The following is a 27006-nucleotide window of genomic DNA, read 5'->3' on the forward strand; positions in this document are numbered from 1 at the left end:
CACAGTGTCACCAGCAAAGCACCCCCACACCATAACACCTCCTCCTCCATGCTTTACATTGAGAAATACACATGTGGAGAGCATCCGTTCACCCACACCGTGTCTCACAAAGACATATCTCCAATTTAGACTTACAGACCAATGGACACATTTCACCGGTCTAATGTCCATTGCTCGTGTTTCTTGGCCCAAGCAAGTCTCTTCTTAATTAATATTGGTGTCCTTTAGTAGTGGTTTCTTTGCAGCAATTCCACCATGAAGGCCTCATTCACATAGTCTCCTCTGAACAGTCAATGTTGAGATGTGTCTGTTATACTTGAAGTCTGTGAAACATTTATTTGGGCTTCAATTTCTGAGGCTGAATGAACTTATCCTCTGCAGCAGAGGTAACTGTGTCTTCCATTCCTGTGGCGGTCCTCATGAGAGCCAGTGTCATCATAGCGCTTGATGGTTTTTGCGACTGCACTTGAAGAAACTTTTAAAGTTCTTGAAATGTTCAATATTGACTGACCTTCATGTCTTAAAGTAATGATGGACTGTCGTTTCTCTTTACTTATTTGAGCTGTTCTTGCCATAATATGGATGTGGTCTTTTACACAACTGATTGGCTCAAACGCATTAACTTCCTTAGGATTGGTGGGTCCACTGCGTGACAGGTTGAGCTTTCGTAGGCTAATGCGATTAGCATGAGGTTGTAAGTAGGACATAGACATATCTGATATTGGCAGAAAGCTTAAAGTCTTGTTAATAGAACTGCACTGTCCAATTTACAGTAGCTATTACAGTGAAACAATGCCAGGCTATTATTTGAGGAGAGTACACAGTTTTGAACATGAAAAGTTATTAATAAACAAATTAGGCACATTTAGGCAGTCTTGACACAACAGTTAGAACAGAAATGCAATGGTTCATTGGATCAGTCTAAAACTTTGCACATACACTTCTGCCATCTAGTGGCCAAAATCTAAATTGCACCTGGGCTGGAACAATACATTATAGCCTTATTCTTGCATTTCAAAGTTGATGGTACAAAAAAGATTGAAAAAACCTTTTCTTTTTATTATCTTTTACCAGATCTAATGTGTTATATTCTCCTACATTCCTTTCACATTTCCATAAACTTTAAATTGTTTCCTTTCAAATGGTACCAATAATATGCATATCCTTGCTTCAGGGCCTGAGCTACAGGCAGTTAGATTTGGGTATGTCATTTTAAGCGAAAATTGGGGGAAAAAGGGGCGGATCCTTAAAAGGTTTTAAGAAGGAAAGAAATTCCACAAATTCACTTTTAATTAAGAAGGCAAAACTGTTCATTGAAATACATTCCAGGTGACTACCTCATGAAGCTGGTTGAGAGAAAGCCAATAGTGTGCAAAGCTGCCATCAAGGGAAAGGGTGGCTATTTGAAGATCTGAAATCTAAAATATATTTAGATTTTTTAAAACACTTTTTTTGTTAACTACATGATTCCATATGTGTTATTTCATCGTTTTGAGGTCTTTGCGACTATTCTACAATTTAGAAAATAGCAAAAATAAAGAAAAAGCCTTGAGTGAGTAGGTGTTCTGAAGGTTTGGACCGGTAGTGTGTAATATCAAGTTCTAAATCATGTTTATGACCAATTTGTTCAGGCAGAATGACAGAACATTGACATAAAGTGTTATTAAACGTGCCTCACAACATCATCAACAGATGGTATGTTATTCATCAGAAAAATGGTTGGGGAGACCAAAGTAACACTTTTAGGCTTTTGCTTATTGAAAATATTATTTGATTTAGATTAAATAATATTGTTATACAAGCAACATGCATATCTCAGCTACTATTACAAACTGTAACTACGTTTAGAGAACATACCAGCCATTTACAATTCAACCAAAAGTGTCAGGAGTGAAATGTTACAATTGACCCCGTATGTGGGGTTAAATGTAACAGGGAAAGGGGAAAGGGGGATACCTAGTCAGTTGTCCAACTGAATGTATTCAACTGAAATGTGTCTTCCGCATTTAACCCAATCCCTCTGAATCAGAGAGGTGTGGGGGGCTGCCTTAATCGACATCCACGTTTTCGACGCCCGGGGAACAGTGGGTTAACTGCCTTGCTCAGGGGCAGAACAACAGATTTTTACCTTGTCAGCTCGGGGATTCGATCCAGCAACCTTCCGGTTACAGCTACGGGGTTAAAACTAGCATTGTCTTCAATGTTAAAAATGAAGGGTAATTGAAACTGATATTTTGATGATAATACACTAAATTGACAAATATTTCCATTTGATCTTTTAGGAATGTGATATTGACCAAAAACTCAAATTGTATCAAAATTAATATAGCCTGTTTTATATTAGGATTCAAATGTGTAAATTGTACAATTTTGCATTATCTTAATTTTACTACAAAACATTATGTAAAGAAGATACATTTTATATCATTATGTTAATGTGTCTAAATACCATATAAAGTACTGCGTTTACAACCCCCCACACGCAAATCAAAATACCCCATCTTACTGATAAAACTACTATGTTTAAATACATGGAGAATGACCCACAGGTCAAAACACTAAACAAGAGAAGTGGAGGGTATATTTACTTAAGGGCCTCAAAATCTATTTTATGTCAATAAAACAAAAAATGATTGATGAATTTAGGCATTTAGAGACACCACTGAAGCATTAGCACATTGCACAACAGCTTTCTAAGTGGTTTCTAATTTGAGTTATTAAAAGCTCTTACAACTGACCCCGTGTTACATTTTTTTCCCAGTCTCCCTTACATCATTGTAATGTGCATCGCATTGTATTCATAATTGCTTTGCCGCTTGTGTGTGTATTCAATCTTTTGTATGGTGGCCTTAACATTCCTTGAATATCATCTGCACAGATAATAACAGACTATCACTGCTAGTTTAAGGACATGTCTGATATGATTCATAAACCACAAACAAGCAAAGGACACTTTTCTACAACGTGATAATACTTTATATACTTCTATGAAACCAGACATCCAAAATAACAAACGCAGCTAAGCTAACACAGATGCAGTAGCTGGCATATTCAGATAGAACATTATTGATATATATATATATATAGCTTCCCTTTAGCTCTTAAACAAAACAATAGTGGAAGACGATTCATCAATTCTTTAAGCGATGACTCAAAACAGAATCGACAAACACCTTAGATTTACAGAAGTTACTATTACATTTCCAGAGCCTCTTTCGTAATACGTAGTTATTTCAGAGGAAGCAACAAGGTAATTGTTCTAATATGGAGGTGGGCTAACAGAGTGATGTTGAAAAAGTGTTCCTCCGAAAGTATAAAGGGGATTTGCAGGTCATAAACACTTATTTTCTTCTGTTGTATTTCTGTAGAAGGGAGATGGAGATGAAGCTGCAAGGATAGTATTAAACAGGCCTTTGTTGAATTGAGTGTCTGAGATAAGAGCCTCCTCTTCGCTATCAAAGTTCCCCATCAGCTGGATTGAATTTCCTGCATATTGCATGTGGACTCTTTTTTCTTTCTCCCCCTTCCTTCCTTGCTCTCTCTCTCTCTGTCTCTGACAGAGAACAAGTAATATCTTCTACAAGGTCAGAATTACGTGGCATTCTAAGTCTTACCCAAAGCATTTTTTGTTCTATACAAAGCTTAGTATGTGGTTCAACATTGGTAGCATATCTCCCAAGATGAAGTGCTTCAGTGTGCGCTCATATTTGTGTATGTGTGAAGGTTGGCGGAATTTGCAGGTGTGTACACAAATTAGACATGAGACATGGAAAACGTTATGGCAACAGTAAATTATATGGAGTACACGCACAATCCAATAAGCAACTGACCAGCATGAGAGCATGGTGGAAGTGGATACTGAGGTTAGGGGAAATAGTAAGAAAATGGTGAGATTATGAGGAGAGAGAGAGAGAGAGAGAGAGAGAGAGAGCAGTCGAGGGAGAGACCCATGCAATATCCTGGAAGCCAAGCAGCAGGACCCCTTGCTCACTCACAGCTGTATCGGAGCAGATCTCCATATCTCCCCTCATATCGCTGTTTCTCTTGGGGATGGAGATGCCAGGGAGAGATTCAGCTATGGAGTCACCCTTCCTCACACTCCTGTATGGGAAACATGATTTGATACATTTTTTGTCTGTCTGCTTAACTGATTTCATATGAACCGTGCAGTTGGAAAGAGATCCCGGGTGATACATTCCACTGTTCTCACTCAATACGGCCTCCATATACACTGAACAAAAATATAAACTCAACATGTAAAGTGTTGGTCCCACTGAGCTGGAAAAAAAATCCCAGAAATGTTACATATGCATATTAACTTACTTCTATCCAATTTTATGCACAAATTTGTTTACATCCCTGTTAGTGAGCATTTTTCCTTTTCAAAGCTAATTCATCCACCTGACAAGTGTGGCCTATCAAGAAGTTGATTAAACAGCATGATCATTACATAAGTGTTGGGGACAATAAAAGGCCACTCTGTGCAGTTTGGTCAGACAACACAATTCCACAGATGTCTCATGTTTTGAAGGAGCATGCAATTGGCATGCTGACTGCAGGAATGTCCACCAGAGCGGTTGCCAGAGAATTGAATGTTAATTTCTCTACCATAAGCCGCCTCGAACGTCATTATAGAGAAACTGATTCTGATTGGCTGGGCCTGGCTCCCCAGTACCCTGCCCAGTCATGTGAAATCCATTGATTAGGGTTTAATTCATTTATTTAAATTGACTGATTGATTTCCTTATATGAACTGTAACTCAGTAAAATAGTTGAAATTGTTGCATGTTGCATTTATCTTTTTGTTGAGTATAGGTATCCCCCTACCGTAGGATCTGAAATAACCTCTTTTTAATGGCTCTTCCCGACTCCAGTCTCATTGAGTGATAAATGTTTGTAACTACTCTTGATAAAAATCTGTCAGCTGAGATTTTAGGTATTATATCAATTTATGGGAGGAGGGGTAATTCTGTACTCTTCCAGCCAAGATAGCTCAGGGCTGACAGTGTCGCTAGATTCCAGGCTAGGAAGTGCTAATGTTCACTCAAGTGGAACCATAACTCAAAGAGACAGCTGGTGTTGCTGTTGTTGAGCTGTGTGTGTTTTTGTCTCTTTACATGCATGCATAATGTAGCAAGACTTGTGTTTTACAGCAGCATGAACACTGGGAGAAATGCTAAAACGACAATCCGCAATCATTTCAGCATCACAGGAGACAAGTTATCTAATGAGTGTTCTTTTTCCTGATCAAATCACTGTAATTTTTGGGAGGTTTTCACCTATGACTAATTATGCAAATGTACTTGAAATAATACCAACCGTCCAAGAAGCTCTTTCATGAACTGGTCTTTCCCAATGTAGGTTGTAGAACACTGGATCTGATTGGCTATTTGTCCCATCTGAATATTGCAATGATCCATGATCGAGCTCAGCTTGTTCTCCGACAGCGTCAGCTCTGGACTCTTTTCGAACGGGCTGTCGATTTTTTTCTTATCCTTCTTTTTGTCCGATTTCATCTGTTTGCCTCCCAGCACAGATCCGATCCTCAGCTCTTTTTTCTCATCTTTCTCTTTCGGGGAGATGGCGTCTGATTTCTTTCCATTCAAGGCTGGCAGCTTGCTTTTACGCAGGCCGAACCAGTTGGCTAGAGACGGGCCGGTCTTCTGCTTGGTCTCCGGTGCTATTACCTTCTCTTGACCCTGACCTTTCTGGATATTCTCCTCGATCCCCATCATGACCTTCTCCTCGATGGTGCAGACTGTGGGGCTCACTGGTTGCTCTCCCTCATCGATTTCCCCTTGGGAACAGCCTGCCTGGACTTTGACGCTCTTCGCGTGGTCTAGTTTTCCGGGGCTGAGCACTTTCCCACCCTTTGTTGTGGCCTCCGGGCTATAGACAGGAGAGGCCGGCGACTCAAATGGAGGATGAGATGCAACCTTCTTGGGATTTCGGTAGTTCTTCAAGCCGATCCGGTCGGCGAGGGGTAAGCTACGCACTTCTTTTTGAGGTGGAGCCGTGACGCTCTCCCCCTTTGTGGTGCTCCGTGGCCCTTCACCGGTGAATCCCGATGTGGAGGCTCTCTCCGGAAGACCCTGGTGGCTGTTTGAGCCTGTCATACCTCCGTAGTGGCTCAGCCTGTGGCTGGGGCAACGGACTGGACTTTCCCCAGATCCGCTACTGGATTTAATCTGTATGCCCTCAACAAACGAGCTCTGCCTTGTTAACGAGTTCCCCCTCTCTCCAGAGTTGGTGATGATCTGGGTTCGAATCTTCACATGTCCGTCCAACACACTGATGTTGGGTTTTTCCATGTAGTGGGTGCTGAAACTCTGGCTGCGAGCTTTCGCCCCAGTCATCCCCAGGACAGGCTTTAGGTGAGGTTTGGTCGTGACAGATATGGACCTCTTAAACAGTCTACTGTCACATTCTGACTTGTCATCAACCCCCTGCTCTGCCAACTCAGAGGTGTGTGCCTCCTCTTCCTGAATTATGCACTGGACCTCACCCTTAGTCTCTATGATGGAAGTCATAGCTAATGAATCAACATGCACTGCCTGAAAACTGTCACACGGGATGAAAGCATTTGAAGTCACAGTCTCTTTGGAGACCGAGTTGATGTGTTCCTTCTCTTGCTTTCCTGGTATCGTGGTGGAGCCTTTCTGCAGTGAAGGGGGCGATTTCACAAAAGCTTTGAAGCCCATAGGAATTCGTGTCTTTGACGCTTTTTCAGTGGAATTTTGAGTGCTAGTTCCAGAGACGGGTGGGTTTGCTACAGCCTGGGGAGGTTGAGTCATACTACTGTGAGGTTCTGTTGGACACTGAGGGTGGCCCTGCAGAGTTACAGGGAAACTACTAGAGGTCTTATACGACATAGAATGCCTATTGTCATTGGTACTTTTCTTACTTGTAAATGTGCTTTGAAGCGAAGAGCCACGTTGAGAGTTGTATGAGGGAGGAGGAACATTCTTTGAGCTTTTAGGTGCATTTTCAGGGTGATCAGGCACATGCCCTGAGGAGGGGAGGTAGAGTTTTGTGGGGACCCGTTTCGAAGTGCCTTTAGAGGGGGTCTCATTTGAAGCAGGGTGCTGCTGGCTCGATTTGTCCAAAAGTTTCTGAGGTGCGATTGCGGTACCGTAGCCTGCGTCCAGGTCTATGGTATCTTGGCCCTTGTAGGGTGGGGGTGGTAATAAATGTTGCATATTTGGTACAGGCGGGGGGTGGTAACTCGGGGGTGGCCCCCTCCCAGTTGTAGGCGTGGACGGTTGAGCCCCTGGTTTAAGTGCTTGAGGTGACCCATCGTAGTTTGGTCTGATAAGTAAGGAGGTGGTGCGGCCAGGGGGCGGGGGAGGAGACGGGGACCTGAGTTCAGTTTTGCTGCTGGCTTCACAGTGTCTGTCTCTGGTAGGCTGTTCCCTGTAGTCCACATGGTCCAAATGCCTTCTTGGGAGGTGTGGGGAGCCGGTTGGAACACTAGATGAGGAGCCCTTTGTCCAGTCATTCCTGCCAGGAAGCTTGTTGATTACTGCCTTGGGGCTTGTAGTGCAGCCTGGAGCTTTGATGAACCTGGACATCTTGACCGGAGGAGAAGAAGGGAACTTTGACTCCTGAGCTGTGAATCCGGAGGTTGGTCCACTGTTGCTTGTTTCCATGGTGGAGCCCTTAGAAACCTTCAGTGGAGATCCTTTCCCCCGGCTGCTGGGGATCTTTGAGCTGATGGCCTTGGGGCTGGTGGAAGCATTGTTCATGGGAGGGACAGAATGGCCTTTGTTGGATCGATTGGAAGGTGGCTTTATCAATTTCCGTACTGGAGTGACATGCATTTGCAGCCTCTCTGGGCTTCCCTCCTTGCTAATGCTGCCGTTGTTGCCTACTTTGTGACGAATGGGCCTATCATGAGGCGACAGTGCAGCATACTCAGCAACCCCATTTTCTTTCCTCCTAGGAATCTCTTTCCGAGCCCCAGCACCAAAACAGGACTGCTGAGCACTGAGTTCAATGGGCTGTCCGTCTGCATCGAATACAGCCATGATACTCTCCTCAGACTGGGTTTTAGCCCCCTTGTGTTCCTTGATTAGGCTGAAAGGCCTGGGCCTTCCGTCAGCAGACTGAGTTCGGCCAGGTTCCCTCTTCAAGCATTGTACGGGAAGCAGTTTGTCAGAATCTCTTGAGAGCCTCTTGATGTCCTTCTGCAGTTGTTCAGCTGTCCGGCAAACAGGCAGCCGCCGGTGGTCACTGACCTCAGTGTGCAGATCCTCAGGGTCGGTGTCTGAGAGGTGGAGGGGGCATTCAGCCTCTGTGGGGCTGATGTCAAAGTGCAACAGGGAGGGGTTTAGAACAGCCGAGGTCCGCCCCCCGGAGAGGAAATTGTTGATGAAGCTTTTGAGTTTTTCTGGCCGCTCCTTGGAGTTATAGCCGGGCGGGTGTGTCATACCCATGCTGCAGTTACTATCCCCTACTACGCCACTGTCCTGCAGCCCATCCCAGCTACACACACTGTCCGAGACGCTGTGCGACAGCTTCCTAAAGTACATCCAGCCTCCGTCCTTACTGGGGACGCAGTCTCGTCTGCAGTACGCCGAATATAGCGACTCGTCATCCGCATCATCAGAGTCATACACAAACTTTTTGCCCCCCACCCCTGAGACAGGGGTCCTTCCCACATAAGTGGGCTTGGAGATTCCCTTGCTCCCACTCTTAATCCCCAGAGAGTAGATACCCTCATTAGAGTTCATGCAGTCCTTGTCGCCCGACTTGGAGACCCAGGAGGATGAGGAGCCTTTTGGTTTTCTCCTCTGGAGCTTCCGCAGGCCTTCTAGGATGTGGCTCTCTTTCCTCCTCGTGGGGAGCTGCTCTTCCAGGGGGTGCAGATGTTCCCGGGGGCCGAGGAACCCAGGCTCAACCTCTTCTCCCATGTCAGAGAGGACTGCAGGAGAAATACAGAGAGACAGAAGGTATTAGGAAACTCAGAGAGGACAGAGGGAGATTTAGAGACAGACACACAGACACATCATTCGAAAATGCAGCTAAATTGAGCAGTGCAACAGCAATCCAAGCATGAATATAAGGGTGGTCAAGCACCTGTAGTACTTCTCAGAGGATTTGTGACCATGGCCCACTCTCATTCTAAACAACAGAGTTGGTTGTGGAGTCATATGATTAATTTGTTAAGCTGTTACTCAGTCTGCAATTTGTTTTACTTCCTTTCACATGGTATATTGGAGATACTAAGCCCTTTGGGTTATGGCTCAAGCTACATATTTAATGCTTTGATTAATAAATAAAAACTATTAAAAACTATTAAATAACACATATGGAATCCTGTAGTAACCAAAACGGTGTAACCCAAAATATATTTTATATTTGAGATTCTTCAAAGCATCCACCCTTTGCCTTGATGACAGCATTGCACACTCTTGGCATTCTCTCAACCAGCATCATGAGGAGGTCACGTGGAATGCATTTCAATTAACAGGTGTGTCTTCTTAAAAGTTAATTTGTGGATTTCTTTCCTTCTTAATGCATTTGAGCCAATCAGTTGTGTTGTGACAAAGTAGGGGTGGTATACAGAAGATAGCCCTATTTGGTAAAAGACCAAGTCCATATTATGACAAGAACAGCTCAAATAATCAAAGAGAAACGACAGTCCATCATTACTTTAAGACATGAAAGTCAGCCAATATGTAACATTTCAAGAACTTTGAAAGTTTCTTCAAGTGCAGTCGAAAAAACCATCAAGCGCTATGATGAAACTGGCTCTCATGAGGACCGCCACAGGAATGGAAGACACAGAGTTACCTCTGCTGCAGAGGATAAGTTCATTAGAGAGTTACCAGCTTTAGAAATTGCAGCCCAAATAAATGCTTCACAGAGTTCAAGTAACAGACACATCTCAACATTGACTGTTCAGAGGAGACTGTATAAATCAGGCCTTCATGGTCGAATGGTCATGGTCGCAAAGAAAACACTACTAAAGGACACTAATAATAAGAAAAGACTTGCTTGGGCCAAGAAACACGAGTAATGGACATTAGATGGGTGGACATTTGTCATCTGGTTTAGAGTCCAAATTGGAGATTTTTGGTTTTAACCGCCATGTCTTTGTGAGACGCGGCGTGGGTGAACTCCACCATAAAGCATGGAGGAGGAGGTGTTATGGTGTAAGGATGCTTTGTTGGTGTTCAAGGCACACTTAACCAGCATGGCTACCTCAGCATTTTGCAGCGATACGCCATCCCATCTGGTTTGGGCTTAGTGGGACTATCATTTGTTTTTCAACTGGACAATGACCCAACACACCTCCAGGCTTTGTAAGGGCTATTTGACCAAGAAGGAGACGGATAGAGTGCTACATCAGATGACCTGGCCTCCACAATCCCTGAACCTCAACCCAATTGAGATGATTTGGGATGAGTCGGAAGGAAAAGCAAGCAATACGTGCTGAGCATATGTGGGAACTCCTTCAAGACTACTGAAAAAGCATTCCAGGTGATGCTGGTTGAGATAATGCCAAGAGTGTGCAAAGCTGTCATCGAGGCAAAGGTTGACTCGTTGAAGAATCTCAAATATAAAATATATTTTGATGTGTTTAACACTTTCTTGGTTACTACATGATTCCATGTGTTATTTCATAGTTTTGATGTCTTCGCTATGTAGAAAATAGTAAAATATAGAAAACCCGGTAGTGTTCAGCTATGTGTTACTTCAATTTTTATAAGCTGATTGAAACCCCATATTGATGAAGTTCATAAATGAGAGCGACAGAGACAAAGAAAAATAGACAGAGACACACACACACACACAGACACACACACAGAGACAGACACACACACAGAGACAGACACACACACAGAGACAGAGTGAGGAGAGGTTGGTCTGGTCATCGTACCATTTTCCCACAGGAGCGTCCTTCATTCCAGGTGTAGGAGCCACTGGAGTATTCACTGCAGGCGCTAGACAGGGACAGCTCACTGCTGCTACAGCTGCTGCGTGGGTAGACTGGCGCTTGCACCGTCAGACTCAGCTGGCTCAGACACTTGGCCACAGGAAGTCCCGCCTTCCCGTTCAGTTGGACATCCTGCAGGATGGATTCCAAAGTCATGATTTAGTGCCACATACATTAATGAGTCGGGATAAAGGGGACTAAGGTAGAGAAGGTAGAGACAATTATGAGAGATGCAAGAAAACGCTCCAAAAACACTGATTAACAAGCCTTATTTCAGCTTCTCAGTCTAGAAACTATAGAGTTGGGTCTGGACCCATACAGCTTGTTACATTGTATTTGAACTGAAAGGCTTTCCCCATCACTCTCCAGTGTTTATGTCTTGAATGGCTTCAAATCTAGTCTGGGACACAGACACATGGCTGATGCCAGGGGAGGAGCATGGTTTGGGTTATGAGCTAGGGGTGACAGGCTGATGGGCTCCAGTGAAAGCCAATTACCCAGGGAGATAAGGGAACAGCTGGAGGACAGGTGGCAGGGGTGAACAGGGGCGAGTGGGTCGGCGCGTGTCACAGAGAGCTTCACAGGGTCATTTGAGATGGTAATGGTGTCAGAAGGTAAGAATATGGCCGGGAATCTATGACTATACAATATTGAATCACTGGTGCATTTTACAAGGCTGTCCAAACACACACCACTTTTGTCTTTGTACATTAATGCAAAAAAAAAAAACGGTGTTTTTTGCATGTCTATTGACTGTTTTAAGTTAGATTGCCGGTGGCTGATATTTTATGTGTGAGACTTTCTGGGGTTTTCAGTATTCCTGTAAAGTGTTACGAAAGCTACTGTTTCAACTCTATAATTAGCCAGTGAGATGCAAAGGATCCATCATACTTTCAGACGCAATCTCCCCAACAGATGTTTTCTGCATCAGTCCTATTCCACAATTCTGTCCAAACAAATGTCGATTCAGAATTCTAATCAACTGTTCAGTCAGAGAGATAATAGGAAGCAAACTAATTGGCCCAGGAAATCTGTACCAATCTGTACTGCAAGTATATCACATTTGCACGGCTTCTTTACCCAAACTCATTACCTTGTCGCAAACACATGAATACATTATCAGACTTCAACATTATTACACAATCAATTTTTCACATTTTTTTGGGCCACATTTCTTTACTATATATAAAGGTTTATCAGGTTGGGTCCTCAAGGAGTAAAAGGACACAAGACCAGAGTGAATTTTTTAAGACCTTAATACATAATATATAACATGACTAATGTTCTACACTATCCCGCAGACTCATTTTTACTGAAGACGAGCCTCAATCGATGGTCCTCTGGTAATATGACAAGGATATATACCTTTAAGAATGTGATACTGCCAACTCTGCTTGCAGAGAACAGCGGATCAAACCCCCATAATAGTTAGATCTGGTATTTTAATCCTCCCTAATGATTTCTCTGGGCTATACGTCAGTTCTGATGCCTGGACAATACATATGGGTGAGGCTGGGGGGGAAAAGAACATGCCATTGGTTTGTTTTCCATCAATCTTACATGAGGTGGAGAGTCAGTGTTCCTGGATAGCAGGAAGTTTTTGCTCCTCTCCGGCTCCAGGAGGAGATCAGAGGCAGACAAATCCATGATCCGAGAGTGGAGTTTCTGAAAGGACAAGAAAGCACACGGTCTTACTGAATGTCTCTACTACATACAGAAATATATCAACTACATAGAGAAGGCATTTAACACATTCAACTGTACGGAAGAATCTGGCAATCAAACAACTATATTATATTGCATGCTATTTTGCATTTCATATTGGTGTTCTGTATCAATCACACTTTTCCAGTAGTAGATTAATGAATACATAATATAAAGTCTACCATCAAACATAAATCATTTTCATTCAAATCTCACAATGAAAACAAACAAAAAATCACATTTGAGCAGGTCGCAAAAACCCTTTGGTTCAGCCGTACTTTCCCAGAGCTTGAAAGTAAATCTCTTTCTCCCTCCACTGAGATTGTATGCAGGGCACTCTTCAATAGTCTTAGACTCAATGTCATTAATGTCATCTGTTAAGAATAATTCATGTGAATGGGAAATAATTGCATTGGGGAGCGAGGGATTCCTTTGATTTTTGTATTCATATTCAAACACTATTTTACGATCCATTATTTTCTTTGGTTTCCGTTCACAGGGGAAGGATACAAAACCAAATACATTTTCACATATTAATCCTCCAACCTAATTACTGCCCAGTTCCCCGTGCTCGGATCTACTTAACGGCAAACGTGCTGTAACAAAACACTCGATTTATGCCACATTCCCCTCCAAAGGCAACTTTAATGCTCGTTGAGGGAGGACATTTTCTGCTGCGCTCATATCTATTTGAATTTCTCCATCTCGATAATGAAATACAATTGCCAGACTCCTGTACTCTGCACTAACTTCCCTTCCCGTGCTGTGTACGCCCACTCTAGATGAACATAACCGCAGGAAGAATGTCACGCTGCCTTCGGTGCGGCGATGAGAGTCACCTTGCGGAACTTTTTGTGTATAGTATATTAGCTTAAGTCCATCTATAGTCTTCCTTCAGTGTCCTCCACAATTTATCCCAATCATGTGAAAGTGATGGAAATGATTATTTGCATGACATCATTAGTTGGAGACGCGGGCGACATCCCACAATGTTCCTTTAACATAAATGAAGTATGTCTGAATAAAAAAAGACAGGGAGAGAGTATAAAATATGACAGGCCCGAGCCTGATATATGCTTACCTCTTTTCTTACTCAGTACAACAATAGAAATGCAATTTCTACCTCACCTCATCTCTGTTCTGCTACTCAGACTACCCAGATGGCTCCTTGAGTATAAAGCTACTCCTCTACTAAATCACAGAGGACACTAAGAACATGTTTATTAAACAACAGTTTCACACCTCGTAAACCCTGTGCTGCACAGCTGTGTCATTCAGGAAGCACTGATCTCAAACTCCTTGCCCAAGGCAAAACCATAGTATCACATTATCCATTATTTCATACAAACATCCTTCATGTTACCACCCGTTTAAGTGCGAGATTCCGATGCGAGATTTTGCCATTCTAGAGTTTGTATGTGCTATCAACCGTTACACTGAGTATCAGGGACAGAGCTACAGTATGGAGGTGACCTTCCGAAAATAACCTTCAGCATGAAGACACCGGCTCACTACATAAGTCCACTGATCCAACAATGAAACAGAGAGCCAGACAATAAGTCGAAAAGCTTGTAATAAAATCAGTCCCAGTGCTAGTGATCAACACACCGGCCGAGCCCTGGGGTCCCGGAGGCTTCGAGCTAACAAGCCTTCCTGCAAACGCAGTGTGAAAGCCATAGAGATAGATATACTATTGCATTGTATCTATATATACAGTGGAAACCATATTCCTGGAAGCCATATTATTTTTACTTGGGATGACAGCCCCTTGTAACCAGTTTCTTTTGAATCTCTAAGACAAAATGCATTCATGATGAGAGGGATAACAATCCTAGTCCTTTGTTTCATAAACCCAGCCTTGGGCATTGACAATTGCCACTTTAACATTGTGTTCAGAACATCCATGGACTACTGTCAGAGGATCAATAGTCACAATCTCACTGAAAGCAACCAACCAAAGCCACCTGAAGACCTCCCAGGAATTTACAGGTAGGTCTCCTTCACTACAAGGCTCAATATGTTATATATAATTTGTGATGACTGCTGCACTAGTATAATACACGTCATGCAATGTGAAGTGAGGCTTTAGAAGTAGAACACCAGCTAATACATGCATCTTCACCATATGGCGTCCCTTAGGCTAAAGAAACACTTCCCAGGACATACGTCTTGATTGCCTTGACATCGAATCTCAATGTATTGCATTCCTGGTTTGCATTCGCCAGGTTCACCAACTGCTTCTCTGATAGGGTTCATGTGTCAAATCGGAGGGTCTGTTGTCCGGGCCTCTGGCAGTCTCTATGGGGGTGCCACAGGGTTCAATTCTTGGACAGACTCTCTTCTCTGTATACATCAATGATGTGGCTCTTGCTGCGGGTGAGTCTCTGATCCACCTCTACGCAGACGACACCATTTCTGTATACTTCTGGCCCTTCTTTGGACACTGTGTTAACAACCCTCCAGGCAAGCTTCAATGCCATACAACACTCCTTCCGTGGCCTCCAATTGCTCTTAAATACAAGTAAAACTAAATGCATGCTCTTCAACCGATCACTGCCTGCACCTGCCCGCCTGTCCAACATCACTACTCTGGACGGCTCTGACTTAGAATATGTGGACAATTACAAATACCTAGGTGTCTGGTTAGACTGTAAACTCTCCTTCCAGACTCACATCAAACATCTCCAATCCAAAGTTAAATCTAGAATTGGCTTCCTATTTCACAACAAAGCATCCTTCACTCATGCTGCCAAACAAACCCTTGTAAAACTGTCCATCCTACCAATCCTCGACTTTGGCGATGTCATTTACAAAATAGCCTCCAATACCCTACTCAATCAATTGGATGCAGTCTATCACAGTGCCAAAGCCCCATATACTACCTACCACTGCGACCTGTATGCTCTCGTTGACTAGCCCTCGCTTCATACTCGTCGCCAAACCCACTGGATCCAGGTCATCTACAAGACCCTGCTAGGTAAACTCCTCCCTTATCTCAGCTCGATGGTCACCATGGTAGCACCCACCTGTAGCACACGCTCCAGCAGGTATATCTCTCTGGTCACCCCCAAAACCAATTCTTCCTTTGGCCGCCTCTCCTTCCAGTTCTCTGCTGCCAATGACTGGAACGAACTACAAAAATCTCTGAAACTGGAAACACTTATCTCCCTCACTAGCTTTAAGCACCAGCTGTCAGAGCAGCTCACAGATCACTGCACCTGTACATAGCCCATCTATAATTTAGCCCAAACAACTACCTCTTTCCCTACTGTATTAATTTATTTAGCTCCTTTTCACCCCATTATTTATATCTCTACTTTGCACATTCTTCCCACTGCAAATCAACCAATCCAACGTTTTACTTGCTATATTGTATTTATTTCGCCACCATGGCCTTTTTTTGCCGTTACCTCCCTTATCTCACCTCATTTGCTCACATCGTATATAGACTTGTTTCTACTGTATTATTGACTATATGTTTGTTTTACTCCATGTGTAACTCTGTGTCGTTGTATGTGTCGAGCTGCTTTGCGTTATCTTGGCCAGGTCTCAATTGTAAATGAGAATTTGTTCTCAACTTGCCTACCTGGTTAAATAAAGGTGAAATAAGAAATAAATAAAATAAAAATTCGTATTGATCAAGTTTGAAAAGGTGCAACGGCTTGCTTGGGTGTGAGAGCCACCTGCCGCGAAACACAGAGAATGGATAGAAATAGTTCCAAGTGGTGCTGTTAATTGTAGATGCATTTACATGTGCAAATTAGAGTGAATTGGAACTAGTTTAAGGGAACATGGATGTAAACTGGAGATGTGGATTAAATCACATTCATGACGATCCCTTTATCTCCCCAGAGTGCCAAATCAATCCTCCCTCTTGTTTCTCTTTCCGTAATCTCAGCCCCATTTAGACTGAGTTTAAGGGGACACTGACTCTATCCTGCAGACCAGCTAAACGATGATAGGCTATATAATGGCAACATTCTAATAGATTAAATCATATTGATTTCCAATGGATTTTTGTAAAAGTAATTGGTTTGTATTTTGATGTGCATGTGTGTGTGTGGGTTGGTTGGTTCTTCTAACCGTGTGAGGATCTAAAATACCATTAAGTTCCCACAAGGATAGTAAAATCAGGAAAACTCTCCCTCGTGGGGACATTACCCACGTCCCAATGAGGACAAAGGTTATTTGAAGCTTAGGGGTCAGGTTTAGGGTTAGGGTTACAACTAGGGTTAGGGTTAAGGGAAAATAGGATTCTGAATGGAAATACATTTTACGTCCCCATGGGGATAGAAGAAGAAAAACTGTGTTTGTGTGCGAAATTTCAATTGAGTTGAAATTGCTCAACCCATCATGCAGTCTGGTTCTCTAGTACTGTACAGCATATTGTGTGCTATCAGGGACCTGGAGGGACATCAATACTCTCTTTCAGATCTAATAGGCTATTTGACTATTTTCTGGAAATTCTGAACCTTGAGGTCATCTCGGTGGAATGCTCTGTATTTTATTATTGGCCCAAGTCAATTTGGTCCAGTGCGGTCACGATCGATTGGGATGTGGAAAAGGATTAGACGCAATGTGCTCTCTTGTTCCCCATTGTCAGTTAACTTATGAAATATAGAAATAATGATAGAGCTGTTTAAAGTGGATTAAATGGGAATGTAGTACAGTATATAAACAGCATATTGAGCCTCTAATCAATTTTATTTCATCCCTTTTTTTTTTTGCACAGTTCATGCACATATGATGCTAAATAGTTTTCAATTAGTTTGTTAGGTATAATCAAATTGTTACATAAAATATGTTGTTTATTGCTTTCACATTTATGCAAAGACTTAAAATGTAAGAATTAAAGGTAAGTGAGAGTAATTAAATGAAAAGGTTTTAAAACACAATCTGCTTATTTGTAGTTCAAATTTGAAAATCATATTCATTTCATGTACATAACTGTGAATTAACGGAGGCAAAATATACCTACTACAGCTTGTTCTAAACCAAGTATTTCCCATTATGACCTAAAGTTTATATGTAGATGAGAATTCTTCCCCTGTAGCTGACTCAGTCCAGGTTGTCCTTTACAGTGGACTTAACATGCCAGATGGCGTCTCTCTCACCATAAAGCCCGTAACAGAAATGTAGTCCTCTCTGAAGCCCTATCGCTCCTCTCCAGGGTATAGGCTGTCCACACAGGGGGATGGGAGTGGTTGAGTGTCAGGAGAAGAGAAGGGGGGCTGATGTTATCGTAGGGGTGCAGGATTACACCTCCTCAGCACAGTCATCAATGATTCAGTCAATAGTGTCACAAGGCCTCCGATGGGGAGTGGTGGGGGGGGGGGGCATGGGGGCGGACAGCTCCCCCATCTCTGTGTCTCTTAGGGCTAGCCTCACTGTACCTGACCGCGTGGAAGTGTGATCTAGCCAAGGACGGAGGCGCACTGAGGGAGCTCACCTTCTCTGTTACTACCTATTACCTAATCTGCGTTTGATTCTGCACTCAAGGCTTGGTCTTCCCTTAGTCAGAGGATACAGGTAACGTATAGCAGGGAATTGGCTAAAGACAAAACATGACTCTCGTACTCCACTGAGACATTAACCAGAATAGGAATACTGTGCAGGGCAGTCCAGTTAACAAACCTCCAGCAAAGACAACACTTTGAGGGGAACCATAGTGCAAAAGCCAATCCAAATTCAGAAGGCAAAAATGACTGAATGGTACTGCGTAGCTACTACGTCCTGCTGGAGGGGCCTGGGAAGTTTCCACGGCAACCAGGACCTACTTTTACAGATAATTGTCAACTCAATTACCACTCGCCTGTCACTTTTGATAAGGCTGCCTAAGTGGAAGGAGGGAATTATTATTCGCTACTTATACACCTTACTAAAACACCTGGCCAAACTGCAGCAAACAGAGCTTTGTAGCATGTGAAATGCCAAATTACATGAGGCGACAGCAGGTCAAGCATATTCCCAGTATTCCTAATCACAATCTCAATAGAGAGCAGTGATTCGTTATCAGGGAAATTCAAGATGGCCCCAGAGGCCAATAACACATTTAATTACCGACTCCCAGAACAGTAGAAATTAAATACTCTGACTGATAGGAAATATTAATATGTCTAGCTCTACTGTCGCTAATTACTATTTGATGATAGGTTATGATATAAAGGTAATTCATGCAAACCCCTAACTTGCCTAGTTAAATAAAGGTTAAATAAAAAATCAATAAAAATCATGAAAACAGAAGGTTACCTGCAGCCGTTTTAGAGGGCAAAATATTAGGCCGCTTCAAGAGAAATTATCCACAATAAGTAGCAAGGGAACTGATTTCAAACCCATGTTTTAATTGACTCAATCAATCATATGCTCTTTCAGCACTTGTATTACTAGTCATCATTGTCACAGCCACCTTTATAGAGAAACTAATCCCAGAAATAGAAACAAGGTTTACAACCTGAAACATATCGACAAAACCACAACCATGAAAGAATCATGAGATTTTCAATAAAATTAATGACTGTTTGAGGAATCCATATGAAAATACAAAAAATAAATCCTCCTATAATGTATGATTTAGCTATCGCTTACACAAGTGTCAATTATTTTCTTGTTGTTTAATGTGCTGGCAGACATCGGTTGGACATAAAGTTGGACATAAATCTTTCAAATCTATCCGCCTCCTTCACAATAAAATCTCACTTCCTCACTGCTGAAAAAATGCCTTGCTACAAATCCTCATTCCCGGCATACTCCCTCGTGAAAAGCCAGGTCTGTCCCAAATGGTACCCTATTTTCTACATAGTGCACTTCTTTTGACCAGAGCACTATATAAGGAATAGGATACCATTTGGGACAGAGACAGAGGCTCCTGCTACACAAGCAAATAGATGTATGGTATATTGCTCTCTTCAATGTCTTGTTGATCACGTTGTATATTGAACACAAATGCTCTACTGAACAGACTGAATACGCTAACATTTACTCTTGTAGGATATAACCAGAACATACATATTCGTTTATTAAATCAAAATATGATTAAATAGTTACAAATAGTTCATAAACAATTACACATTTCACTTTATTCATGCCCTGGTTAAGTTGGGACAAAAATAGCGCATCCACAGCTTCGCTCAAACTGTTGGAATGACGAAAATGCCTCCCTTCCAGCCAAAATTGCACCCTTCACTGGACAATGTGGACTGTGACTTTCAATTATCCATATGTCAGCATAGCAGAGGGCGACTGACAGAGGGCATACTCTCTCCTGAACTTGAGGTAGATAAAGGATTGTCGTCTGCTCGCTCTTTGCAATTCTCATTTATATCCTTTCGAATTTTGTCAACACCTGAACAAATCGTGATGAGGGTCTATTGATCGAAACATTGCTTAAACGAGATCCATTAAAATGGTTTGTGGACTATTCAACAATACCAGTGTTCTGGAGGCTGTTGTTTTACAGATATTGTCAACAATAAAAAAAAAAAGTTATTCTTCAACTATAACTTTCTTTGTTTCTGTACCTGGATGTGTTGACTTGCATAGCACCTGGATGTGTTGACTTGCATAGTACCTGGATGTGTTGACTTGCATAGTACCTGGATGTGTTGACTTGCATAGTACCTGGATGTGTTGACTTGCATAGTACCTGGATGTGTTGACTTGCATAGTACCTGGATGTGTTGACTTGCATAGTACCTGGATGTGTTGACTTGCATAGTACCTGGGTGTGTTGACTTGCATAGCACCTGGATGTGTTGACTTGCATAGTACCTGCACTCAGCTCTCCCCTGAGCTCCTCTCATCCATCCTTTCTGAGCCACATGTTCTCATTAAGACCAGTAGGAGTCTCATTATCCGTCTGTGCCGTCTATAGGCCCCCTGTACCTCCATCCCCCTCAGCTCCCTCTCACACCCCAAATCTCCCCCTTTTACCCTGTGGCAGACTGAGAGCCTCCACCCTCCACTCTGAGAAGAGGTAAGGTAACGAGAGCTGGACGGCCATAGCTGCAAATCAGATTAAGGAAAATCCATGCGGCCATTTTATAGCAGACATGGTTGTCAATATTTGTTTTTCTCTCTCTCTCTCTCTCTCTCTCTCTCTCTGCAGTGACTGGAGTAAATGATTTCTGTGTTACAGTAAGTGTGCACTCCTACCCACGGCAGACTACATACACACACGGGCACACACACATACACACACACATACCCTCCCCTCTCTCTAGCATCTATGTCTGTGTTACATGCCACAAGGTCTGGTGAGCTAGAGGTAATTTGGTTGAGAGGTTTACCGTCCCCCCGAGAGAGCCCAGGATGGATGACGCGAGTCTCGGTACTTTCTCAAATGATCTTGTCTGAGCCCCGTAGCTCCGTGGAGGCTGGATGGTTCATGAACACACTGTTTTTTTAGCGATGATGATATCACAGACCCCGGACTCAGGATCACATCGCCATCACAAAAAGATGGATGATCTAATATCGCTGCTCTTCAGAACTTTAAAGTGAGCAAATATGCTACTGGAGCAGATGTCCTTACACCCACACTGTTGCCTTCAACAATATTGAATACAAGAACCAACATAGTTCTAATACTGAAACTAATAGCAGTGAAATACTATTTTAACTCCATCAGTCAGGCACATCTGAGTCATGGCCAATAGTTTCTCTATGAGGTTCTATCGTGGTTCTGGGACAATGAGGTGCTATAGTAGTTCTGGGTTAATGAAGTTCTATTGTGGTTCTAGGACAATGAGGTTTGATATTGGTTCTGGGACAATGAGGTTCTGTAGTGGTTCTGGGACAAAGAGGTTCTGTAGTGGTTCTGGGACAATGAGGTTCTATAGTGGTTCCGGGACAATGAGGTTCTATAGTGGTTCTGGGACAATGAGGTTCTGTAGTGGTTCTGGGACAATGAGGTTCTATAGTAGTTCTGGGACTAGATGAGTGGACAGGTCCCTACCTGCAGGAGCAGGTCTGATGCAGGTCGGACTCGCTGCTGGAAGAGGACACTCATGGTCCGGTTTTGTTGCTCCAGGTCAAACACTCTGGTCCGCAACTTCAGACACTCCTCCCTCAGATCCTGCATAGGGAAAAACAACAGAGAGAGTTATTACAAGCAGAGGTGTGAACTTACAGTGATGTGTGACTGTCCTAATATGGACACCATAAAAGTTGATTAGTTAACACGAGATAATGAGAAGTGTCTAAAAAAAAGGTGAATGGTAAGATTAAGTTTTGAGCTACTGTATTACATACACGTCTAACAACATCATTGGATCTAATATTAGTGTAATTCTGAGGCGTTTTTATAACACAGTTGCTATGGAAACCAGACTCCTACCTTTTGGGTGAGCAGTGCCTGCACAACTTGATTGGCAACCTAATACAGAATGAAAAAAGAAACAAGAATTATCCAAACGTTTTATGCAAGCTGTTTAGTGATATATAATATGGTGGCTGTTGTGGGTGAGAAAGATGAGTGAGAAAGAAAGAAAATGTCTCTAGTTGACCCACGACCTCAACTCTAAACTGCCCCTGCCCTGTGCATGCTGGCGCCGCATTTTCTCACTTCCCCTCTTCCTCCAACAACATTTAATACACAAGTTCCTCCGACCGCTTACAAAATTATTACAGGCTTTAGTGAACACGATGTCCCAATACATTACAGCATTGTCCCCTGTCTGTCTTCCCTTGGAGGAGTGTGTTGATTCCTAAGGGGACCAATCATCATAAATCTGACGCAGGGTGGCAGAGAAGGCCAGTAGCGGCCCGACGAAGCCGAACAGATTGGAGCCAGACACGCTGCATGTCTTCATGATGTTTAATTGTCTTCTGTTGATTCTGTATTGACAGCAGTGTCAGGGCTGATGTAGTGGCTTGGAGAGTAGAGGGTTGTGTCCTGAAGGGCACCCTATCCCTTATATATTGCACTACTTGACGCCATAGGCCCTGGTCAAAAGTAGCGCACTATATAGGGAATAGGGTATCATTTGCGACACAGCGGTCAGTCGGAGAGAAGAAGTGGCGGGGTAAAGTACTGTTGTGCCTGGGCTTTGCCCGCAGAGCGCCTCACACCCCTACCACTCTTCCGAGTTTAGACCGCAATGCCCCATCGACTCTGACTCTGATTACAGCCCATTGATTGCTTGTTAATTCACTGTAAGCACGCATTGGCTTTTTCTCAGAGGTGTCCTCTCTCCCTCTATTGAATAAGGGGAGATGGAGTAAATATGATGAAGTGATTGAGCCCTGTGGGGAGTGATACAGAGCTGCTCCTATAAAACTGAAAGGCACTAATTCAAAGAATATTGAATGATCTTCAAGTTAGAATCTAAATGACAACAGATGATAAATAAAATCACTTATAAAGACTTTATAGAGCATTCATAGTTCAAGTCATACTACATGAAGTGAGGCATAACAGTCTCTTGCATCTGATGCATTGCCAAATGTGGCATAACTCCTATTACCAGTCTTTCAATAGCATGACATTTGCACATGTTTACTAAGTGGAACAAAAATTATGTATATATTTTAAAAAAAATAATTAAAAACTAAAGTGAGTGGCCTGCACAAATAGCATACCAAACAGCCACCACTCTGCTTATGTAGAGATAATAATCCACAATCTTTTTATTTAAAAAATGCATCATTACTAAACAAGCCCTGCGTTCTCTTCAGTTTCCAAAGGTCCTGAGCCCATCAACAGAGTTGTTAGAGCTGTGGAGACTTCCGCATCACAACATGCTCATTAGTGAGCTAGCTCCAGTCAGAAGAGACCTCAGAGGACAACACAACACCAGACCAGACAACAGAGCAGCACAGCCCTAGCTTTTTGAGGTCACGGAAGTGGAAAAGGGATTTGGTGTGGGCCCACCCCAGGCGTTAGCCTCCAAGGCTGCAGCATGGTGTGGAGTTTCATACAGTATGCTTGGAGCATTGCAAAACAATTGCATACCACGGATAGACTGTTAACACAGATAAAGTATTGTTAACGCTCCTTGTGTCTCTCCATCCCTTTCTCTCGCTTTCTTTCTCTTTCTTTCATTCTCTCGCTTTCTCTGTCCCACCATCAATCTACGTCTCCCCCCTCCCCACCCCCACTCTCTCTGGCACCAGAGCCCAGATCTCAGGTCATATGAGCCCCAGTAGCTGGCACCGTAGTGTATTAGACCAGTCTGTCCTTTCTGGCACCCGCGGGCCTCCAGCCTTCCCTCAGGGTGACTCAGCGTGCGGTCCGAGCCAACAAGCTCATTAATTGCTGTCATTCGTTTCCCTCAGGCCACCATTTACCCAGCTTCTCCCACAACACAGTTCGCCGTCAGAACGCCAAGTACCTCTTTCTCCATAATCACATTTCCTTTGGAGAGGAATTACTTTGGAATTGCATTGATAGAATTTGAGAGCAGGAAAATTGTGTATTGAGAGAAATCTCAAAGAAAAGTCGGCAAAGGTAGAGAAGGATACTGGAAATAGTGCTTGTGTTTGTAACCTGTTGGATCAGTACTATCAGTAAGATCTTAAAGAAAGTCGCTGAAGGTAAATAGAAAAGAATTACAACTCACAATAAGTCACAGAATAGGGAAGAAGTAACACTTGTTCCTGAGATGTAGGCTATCATTAGTGTGGTGAAAAAAAATAGATTTCCCTCACGGAGGTTGCGGGCTGGGTGAATAGAGCGAGGCGTGGACTACTCACCTCATCCAGACAGTGCTCATACTGCTCCCTCTGGCTCTCATTCTCCATGGCCAATGCGGAGTTTTCCTCCTGTACGGCGAAATAAAACACATTTAGTGATGACTGAAATCCACCGAGAGCTTGACGTTAAAAGCAATTCGTACAGTTTGTATGCATCAGATTTATTTATGAGCCATTTGCCAAAAGAGTAATGAAGCAAAAGTAATTTAAGTAGTATATAAAGAAATACCAGGTGGTGCCTGCTCGTCAATTTAAATAAATAAAAAACAATCACAGGCGGTTATAGAGCAACCAACATATAATTATATACGCTGATTGACATACTCTAAACAAAAATAGAAATGCAACACGCAACAATTTCAAAGATTTTACTGAGTTACAGTTCATATAAGGCAGTCAGCTAATTGAAATACATTCATTAGGCCATAATCTATGGATTTCACATGACTGGGAATACAGATATGCATCTGTTGGTCACAGATACCTTAAAAAAAAGTATGGCTGTGGATCAGAAAACCAGTCAGTACTGTATCTATTGTGACACTATTTGCCTCATGCAGAGCGATAAATCTCCTTCGCATAGTTGAACAGGCTGTTGATTGTGGCCTGTTGAATGTTGTCCCACTGTTCAATGGCTGTGCGAAGTTGCTGGATATTGACGGGAACTGGAACACGCTGTCGTACACGTTGATCCAGAGCATCCCAAACATGCTCAATGGTGACATGTCTGTTGATTATGCAGGCCATGGAAGAACTGGGACATTTTACGTTGCACAGATCCTTGCAAAATGGGGCCGTGCATTATCATGCTGAAACAGGAGGTGATGGCGGCGGATGAATGGCACGACACTGGGCCTAAGGATCTCGTCACAGTATCTCTGTGCATTCAAATTGACATAGATAAAATGCAATTGTGCTCATTGTCCGTAGCTTATGCCTGACCACACCATAACCCCACCTCCACCATGGGGCACTCTGTTCACTTTGACATCAGCAAACCGCTCACCCACACAACGCCATACACGTGGTCTGCAGCTGTGAGGCCGGTTGGACATACTGCCAAATTCTCTCAAACGAAGTTGGAGGTGGCTTATGGTAGGGAACTTAACAATCAATTCTCTGGCAACAGCTCTGGTGGACATTCCTGTAGTCAGCATGCCAATTGCATGCTCCCTCAAAACGTGAGACTTCTGTGGCATTGTGTTGTGTGACAAAACTGCACATTTTAGAGTGGCCTTTTAGTGTCCCAAGCACAAGGTGCACCTGTGTAATGATCACGCTGTTTAATCAACATCTTGATATGCCACACCTGTCAAGTGGATGGATTATCTTGGAAAAAGATAAATGCTCACTAACAGGCATGTAAACTAATCTGTGCACAACATTTTAAAGAAATACGATTTTGTGCATATGGAAAATTTATGGGATCTTTCATTTCAGCTCATGAAACATGGGACCAACCCTTTACATGTTGCATTTATATTTTTGTTCAGTGTGGATGTGAAATGATACTGCATATGTTGCCAATGAAAATAATGCCAAAGGCATTTGTAGTCTCTCCAATCTTTGTTTTCATATGAAAAACTATTGATGCAACAAATCATATCTGTGTTGTGTAGCGCAAGACTATACTGCCAGAGAACAAGATAACAACAAGAGAGGATTTGCCGGAGGTCGAAAAGGTCAGGTGTCAACCATAAGACCGGGGCCAACTAATAAAAACCTGCAGAAGTATCTCACAATGAAAGGTCAAGGGGCTTGAAGTTATGATCCTGAACTTTAAAGGTACAAATAAGAAGTTAGGTAGAATGGGCTAGAAGGGGCTAATGTGAATATGTCCTTGTTTTAAGTGAGGGGGGGGGGGGATATTGCTTCACCTTTTAAGGGAGAGGGGCTATTGATCTCCTCTGTTTCTAGTTTGTCAAATGCAGGCGGTCCAGGCAGGCCATATTAGAAGCTGTCAACATCGCTCCGGCTAGCTCGCCTCTCTCGGCGCATGCCCTTTAGTACAAAAAGCCAACCTTTGATTAAAACCCAGGCTAAATAATTGCACCTAACATATTCCCCTGCCTTAATCAAAATGGCACAGAGCTATAACAAACGAGCAACTTTGAGACGTACACGAAAAGCCCTTTACAAAAAATATTAGTAATTGTATTAATATTAGTAAAGTAAAAACTCCTAGTGAAGGCAAATAATTACCCAAAGGTTGCATATAAGCATGTTTTTGAATGTTTTTATCATATTCCTTGTGTGGGTAGTAACTGGTTGAATCATCTTTCTCTATGGAACAAGGGGTCGGAGAAAGGTGAAGTGGTGTGCTATATTGACAATATTTCTTGATATGGGAACTGTGTGGGAAAAATGTGTCTACTTCCATCAAACTGAACCCAACCTGATGAACGCTGAACATTTTCTGCTCGCCTTAAAAGCATTTGAGATACTTTCACTACGGTGCTCTTTTGCCATCTTCTATTGCAAAACGTCATGGAGAGGGTCTGACATCGCAATAAAAATATATTATTTGAGCTTAGTTGAAAAACAATATTTTGTACAGCCACAGTGCATAATCAATTTTACTGTGAATGAATGCAGTGCTCGGCTGTGATGTGTTGTCAACAAATGCTAAACGAAATAAATGTCCCATGTCAGAAAAAACATTTTGAATG

At 42.7% G+C, this 27006-nt stretch overlaps 1 protein-coding gene across 1 annotated transcript in view; it reads right to left on the reverse strand.

The window, feature by feature from the left end:
* Window positions 1–27006, reverse strand: part of LOC112266486 (nck-associated protein 5) — a 163203-nt gene that overhangs the window by 20942 nt on the left and 115255 nt on the right. Inside the window, exons 8-15 of the mRNA XM_042296645.1 lie at window positions 24338–24406; window positions 21981–22019; window positions 21600–21719; window positions 12503–12607; window positions 10886–11074; window positions 9117–9123; window positions 5320–8923; window positions 3996–4101 (exon numbers count right to left, since the gene is read on the reverse strand). Coding sequence (XP_042152579.1) covers window positions 3996–4101; window positions 5320–8923; window positions 9117–9123; window positions 10886–11074; window positions 12503–12607; window positions 21600–21719; window positions 21981–22019; window positions 24338–24406 — 4239 coding nt within the window. The remainder of the gene's footprint in view (window positions 1–3995; window positions 4102–5319; window positions 8924–9116; window positions 9124–10885; window positions 11075–12502; window positions 12608–21599; window positions 21720–21980; window positions 22020–24337; window positions 24407–27006) is intronic.

This window comes from Oncorhynchus tshawytscha, linkage group LG14 (assembly GCF_018296145.1).
Source record: "Oncorhynchus tshawytscha isolate Ot180627B linkage group LG14, Otsh_v2.0, whole genome shotgun sequence".
In the NCBI taxonomy this organism is placed as follows: domain Eukaryota; kingdom Metazoa; phylum Chordata; class Actinopteri; order Salmoniformes; family Salmonidae; genus Oncorhynchus; species Oncorhynchus tshawytscha.